Source organism: Oryza glaberrima, chromosome 1 (genome assembly GCF_000147395.1).
Source record: "Oryza glaberrima chromosome 1, OglaRS2, whole genome shotgun sequence".
NCBI classification, from domain to species: domain Eukaryota; kingdom Viridiplantae; phylum Streptophyta; class Magnoliopsida; order Poales; family Poaceae; genus Oryza; species Oryza glaberrima.
Genome location: NC_068326.1, coordinates 10511958 through 10517957, shown reverse-complemented (window position 1 = coordinate 10517957; position 6000 = coordinate 10511958). Strand labels below are relative to the sequence as shown.

Below are 6000 nucleotides of genomic sequence, written 5' to 3'. Positions count from 1 at the left end.
GCACATCAAATCTGAAAAACAAAATTTTAGAACTTTTATTTCAAAAATTGTTGTACATGTTGCGGTCTCCACCAACGAATCCACCGCTCTAGCCGGTGGTTGCAGATACACCCATCGCAGGGCCGCCAGTGAGGATCCACTCGTGGCAGTGTTGGCAGTGGTGGATCCGCTCGTCACAGGGCAACTGCCACCTGATCAAGTGTCGGCTCCCTCCAGCTAATGTATCGTCGGCCGCTCTTGTCATCGCCTATCGATTAGGGGGTTGCGAGAGAGGGAGGAGAGGAGAGGTAAGCAAAAATAATATTATTTTCGTATATGGGCCTCTTAAGTGGTCCACCTGTGAAAATTAATTTTCACAAGCGAGCTTTTATTGGGCACCTCTAAACTCTTTTACATATGAATCTTTTTTTAACCTGCATGTAAAAATAAGAGGGTCTGTAAAACTCAGTTTTTTTAAAAGTAGTGTTGGAAACTCGAAATGTATTAGCTAGCCTTGAGTTGGGATATGCCAGCCACGGGCCCTGATCGTGTCTCGGGCGGATAGATGGTATGGTTCCTGGTCCCTGCTACAAGAGTATACTAGTTCTCCTCCACTGTGTTCTCTTCAAAAAAAAAAAAGAGTATACTAGTTCTAAAATTTTAAAGTAACAAATTGCAAGTTATAAACATATATGAAGATCTTCGGTAGTTTACATATATGAAGCTTTTAAGATATATATGATATATCAGTTTAGAAATGAAGGAGGTGACTATATCATCTCAATACATGGAAACTAGCTTTGGTGATGATTTACGCACATGAGACAAAGCATTGCCTGAATCTCGATATATATACAATGTTGGTCTATTTATTAATTGGTGGCTAGTAGTGTTCATCAGATCCTAGATGGTACTGTACGTACATGCTAGTTATAAGTTATTGGTGGCTTCAGTTGTTTTCATATATGTGCTACTAGATACTGTTGATGTCGACGCAGACACTTATAGCATTAGATTTCATTGTTTTGTCCATAAATATGAAGTCCTATTTGTTGAACTTGATCTCAAATTTACATCATATAATATATATGTGCCACGAGTGCCCTTGGTGCAATAGCTTTCTGAATGATTGCACTGAGCACAATCCAAAGATAAGTATAAAAAAATCGATATACCCCCTGCTGTTGCTCTTGTTCACTTGTGCTCACAGCACAACCACCTGGTAACCCCACATACAGTGATCACACAACAAACAATATCTGTTGTTTGTGTATAAATAGCCCTAACATGGCTTCCTAATTCCTATAAACAACAAGTGTGAGAAAACCCTAGAACGAAACACATAGGAGAGAAATGAGTTCTCTGGATGCCACTACTCCTAGATATGACGAGTTTAAAAGGATCTACCACCTTTTCCTTTTCCATGCACACCCATTCTGGCTCCAACTGCTGTACTTCCTCTTCATCTCCCTCTTGGGTTTCTTGATGCTGAAAGCTCTGCCGATGAAGACCAGCATGGTGCCGAGGCCCATGGACTTGGACCTGATCTTCACGTCGGTGTCGGCGACGACGGTGTCGAGCATGGTCGCCGTCGAGATGGAGTCCTTCTCCAACTCCCAGCTCCTCCTCGTCACCCTCCTCATGCTGCTTGGTGGTGAGGTCTTCACCAGCATCCTTGGCCTCTACTTCACCAACGCCAAGTACTCCTCCAAGATGATAGCAACCTTACCTGATGATGACGACCATGGTGGCAGTGGCAAACCACCACCACCAACGACGTCACGCTCGTCTACCCTAGTGGAGCTCGAGCTCGCTCCTCCCATGGACGTCGTCGTCGTCAACCCTACCACCACTGCGACGACGCACGACGAGGTAGAGCTAGGGTTAGGACGTCGGAACAAGCGCGGCTGCACTTGCACTACTACTCACACGTCGTCGTCATCATCGGCATCGAAGACGACGACGACGACGAGGCTACTGATGTTCGTGGTGATGGGGTACCACGCGGTGGTGCACGTCGCCGGGTACACGGCCATCGTCGTGTACCTCAGCGCCGTCGGCGGCGCAGGGGCGGTGGTCGCCGGGAAGGGGATCAGCGCGCACACGTTCGCCATCTTCACCGTCGTCTCGACGTTCGCCAACTGCGGGTTCGTGCCGACGAACGAAGGGATGGTGTCGTTCAGGTCGTTCCCGGGGCTCCTCCTCCTCGTCATGCCGCACGTCCTCCTCGGGAACACGCTCTTCCCAGTCTTCCTCAGGCTGGCCATCGCCGCGCTCGAGAGGGTCACCGGGTGGCCGGAGCTCGGCGAGCTCCTGATCCGGCGGCGGAGGGGCGGCGGCGAGGGCTACGACCACCTGTTGCCGAGCCCGCGCACGCGGTTCCTGGCCCTCACCGTGGCCGTGCTCGTGGTGGCGCAGCTGGCGCTCTTCTGCGCCATGGAGTGGAGCTCCGACGGGCTGCGGGGGCTCACCGCCGGCCAGAAGCTCGTCGGCGCGCTCTTCATGGCGGTCAACTCGAGGCACTCCGGTGAGATGGTGGTCGACCTCTCCACCGTGTCGTCGGCCGTCGTCGTGCTCTACGTGGTGATGATGTATGTATATTTGTCCTCCTCAATTATTATATTTTTGACAGGCCCTCCTTAATATATTAATTACTATCACATGCATGTGTGCACACGTAAAAACTAAATAAATTACCATATCATACATGTGGGTACTTAATTTAGTACTCTGGCCTGGGACATATTTTAAATCCTATTGGACATCTCCTTTCAATTTTTTTTTGAAACAAAGTAAAAACGCAGGCGCTTATAACGCGTGCACACTCACCCTTATGAATACAAATCTTACCCCTAGAAATACCTTCGAAAGACTGAGCTGACATATCTTGAGATTGACGAAGTCATCACGGGTGTCTCACTGTCGACAAGTACATCACTACCTACCATTAAAAGAATAATTAGCCATAAATACAAGCACCCGTGTCAAATTTATTATTTGAATCTTTCATTCTAATTATATGCGATCAAAATAGTTATGAAAAATTCTACTTTATATGGGGGTGCAGGGTCTCGAGGCATCTAAATAGTTATGAAAAAATCTATAAAAATATAAGAGATATATGGTCTTCGATGCTGTGGCACAAGTGGACTAGTGGTTGTCATTTTACGCGCTCAAAATGTAACCGAACGAGGCGCCGTCATGGATCACTATCAAAAGCAGCTTAGTACCGAATTAATATATGTGGCTACAAATGCTAATCAGCTAAATGATAGGAAAGATTGATTGCTACTGATAGACATGGATTGACGCTTTCAGTTTGTTGGAGCCCTTGATTTGGCACTTTCACGACGATAATCCGCAAGGATAATTCTCCAAGTCATATTTTTCAACAAAATACAACTACATCTAGTTTAATTTCCTCTAAGTTAGTAAGTTGTGACTGCAAATTAACAAGTGTATTGATGTCCGAAACCTAGCTAGATGAAGGTTATGTACATTGGATAGGGATCGAAAGAAAATAGACAGAAACAGAGAACGGTAAGTCAACTGCAAGCACATACTCCCTCCATACTCATAAAGGAAGTCGTTTAAGACAATGTTTAAGTCAAACCTTGAGATTATAAATCATAAATAACTCTCAAGCTGTTGAGTTTGAAAATGTAAAAATTATATGAATAGATTTGTCTTGAAAAATACTTTCATAAAACTATACATATATCACTTTTCAATGAATATTTTTATAGAAAGAAGAAGTCAAAATTGTATTTTGGAGACCGTGTCGATGTCCTAAACGACTTCCTTTATGAGTATGGAGAGAGTATATATACTCTGTACTTAAGTATACGATAATGTTATCTTTGTTCAGTGAAACTTTTGGAACTTTGATTGTTACTAGCTATCAAAATTTTTAGTTTGAGAATATAAAAATTATTAATATTATAATTTTGTTAGATATTATCGTTATGTTTTAATAAAACAACGGTGGTCAAAGTAGTACACACCAAACACCGAATGAATTCAACATCGGTGCGTGTGTATACGCGGAGGTAGTACATGGTACAACTTTTGAATTAAACTCCCGAAAAACATATGTTCTCATGCATGCTTTTGTATACAGATATGATATAGCTCTAAATTAATAACTTGCATGACGGAAATTGAGCATATTTGCTACACTGAATTATACTGCGTGAACCTTAATTTGCTTATATATTCTCATGCTTGCTGCAGGTACCTGCCACCTTACACCACTTTCGTACCTGTCCAAGACAAACACCAGCAAACGGGAGCACAGTCCGGCCAGGAGGGCAGCAGCAGCAGCAGCATATGGCAGAAGCTGCTCATGTCGCCGCTCTCGTGCCTAGCCATCTTCATCGTCGTCATCTGCATCACGGAGCGGCGGCAAATCGCCGACGACCCCATCAACTACAGCGTCCTCAACATCGTCGTCGAGGTTATCAGGTACGCATAGTGGTGGTCTAACCTTAATTTTAACTGCTGGCAAGTGCCAAAAAATTACTCTCTCCATCTCTAAATATTTGACGCCGTTGACTTTTTAAAACATTTTGACCGTTCGTCTTATCAAAAATTTTTAAGTAATTATTAATTCTTTTCCTATCATTTGATTTATTACTAAATATATTTTTATGTATACATATAGTTTTACATATTTCTCAAAAGTTTTTGAATAAGACGAACGGTCAAACATATTTAAAAAAGTCAACAATGTCAAATATTTAGAGACAAAGAGAGTATATTTCCCCCTCGAGGGTACATACATTTCTCCTCGTTTTTATATGTCATCCCAAAAATTACAAAAGAAAATCTAAAAGTTATTGATAAAATGGACATGTGATATATTACTACACTAATATATACACGTTCAAATATAACTTGAACACATGTTAGAAAAACACAATAAATTTAACTATAAATGGCATGTTCAATTCGCAATTAAATTTAATATTTTATTTCTGTTTGAACAAATTGAATATCATATATTTAAAAAGAGATTAATTAATGATTTTTTAAACGAATGGATAAAATAAGAGAAAGTGAGGAAAATCCACATCCACGGAGATAATATATATAACTAGAACCATCGTGTAAACTAACTATATGTTACATACTCCTGGATGCAGTGCGTATGGCAATGTGGGGTTCAGCACGGGGTACAGCTGCGCGAGGCAGGTGAGGTCCGACGGCAGCTGCAGAGACCTGTGGGTTGGCTTCTCAGGGAAGTGGAGCAAACAAGGGAAGCTCACTCTCATGGCCGTCATGTTCTACGGCAGGCTCAAGAAGTTCAGCCTGCACGGTGGTCAGGCATGGAAGATAGAATAACGCCTAACTGCAAGCACCCATGCATGCATGACAACTTCGTTACTAATTAATGGGGCATTTCAGCCGGCCGCCGTACTAGACTACAAGAGATCGATCGATCGATCGATCGATAGGTCTCCCCTCCTAAAACTCCTCCTTAATCTGATCTCCACGAGTTCTTGATCAGGGTTACTTATATATTATAAAGGAATGATCAGATAAATATATGTCTATATCAGGATCTGGTCGATCTCTAGATATCTGTCTTTTTTTTTTTTTGGGTAATGCATGTAAGCAAGTAGCAATTGCTAGACATATATATGTGTGTTAGCTTACGAGAGTATATATTGGCGCGTGACTCATGATGATGTGTTTTTTCCTCACCATATAGACCACAAAGGACATGCTAGTTTTCTTTTCTCCACTACTACTCCCTCCGTTTCTAAATATTTGACACAGTTTATTTTTTAGCACATATTTGGCCGTTCGTCTTATTCAAAAACTTTTGTGAAATATGTAAAACTATATGTATACATATAAGTATATTTAACAATAAATCAAATGATAGGAAAAGAATTAATAATTACTTAATTTTTTTTATAAGATGAATAGTTAAACATATTTAAAAAAGTCAAGAGCGTCAAATATTTAGAAATGAAGGAAGCATATAGAAACGTAATTGTCCTCCATCTCTCTCAA

General features: G+C 41.9%; 1 protein-coding gene across 1 annotated transcript; it reads left to right on the top strand.

The window, feature by feature from the left end:
* Window positions 1–1280: 1280 nt before the first annotated feature.
* On the top strand, window positions 1281–5726 carry LOC127766688 (cation transporter HKT1;5). The gene is made up of 3 exons (XM_052291807.1): window positions 1281–2570; window positions 4213–4443; window positions 5124–5726. Exons 1-3 carry the CDS (start codon window positions 1333–1335, stop codon window positions 5320–5322), a joined length of 1668 nt encoding a protein of 555 aa, XP_052147767.1. The 5' UTR covers window positions 1281–1332; the 3' UTR covers window positions 5323–5726.
* Window positions 5727–6000: the final 274 nt, after the last annotated feature.

Bases quoted from the DNA above. Each gene is read 5' to 3' on its own strand.
- LOC127766688 (XM_052291807.1), top strand. From the start codon at position 1,333: ATGAGTTCTCTGGATGCCACTACTCCTAGATATGACGAGTTTAAAAGG. The intron at 2,571-4,212 runs GTATGTATATTT...TGCTTGCTGCAG, and splicing joins GTGCTCTACGTGGTGATGAT to GTACCTGCCACCTTACACCA. The intron at 4,444-5,123 runs GTACGCATAGTG...TCCTGGATGCAG, and splicing joins ATCGTCGTCGAGGTTATCAG to TGCGTATGGCAATGTGGGGT.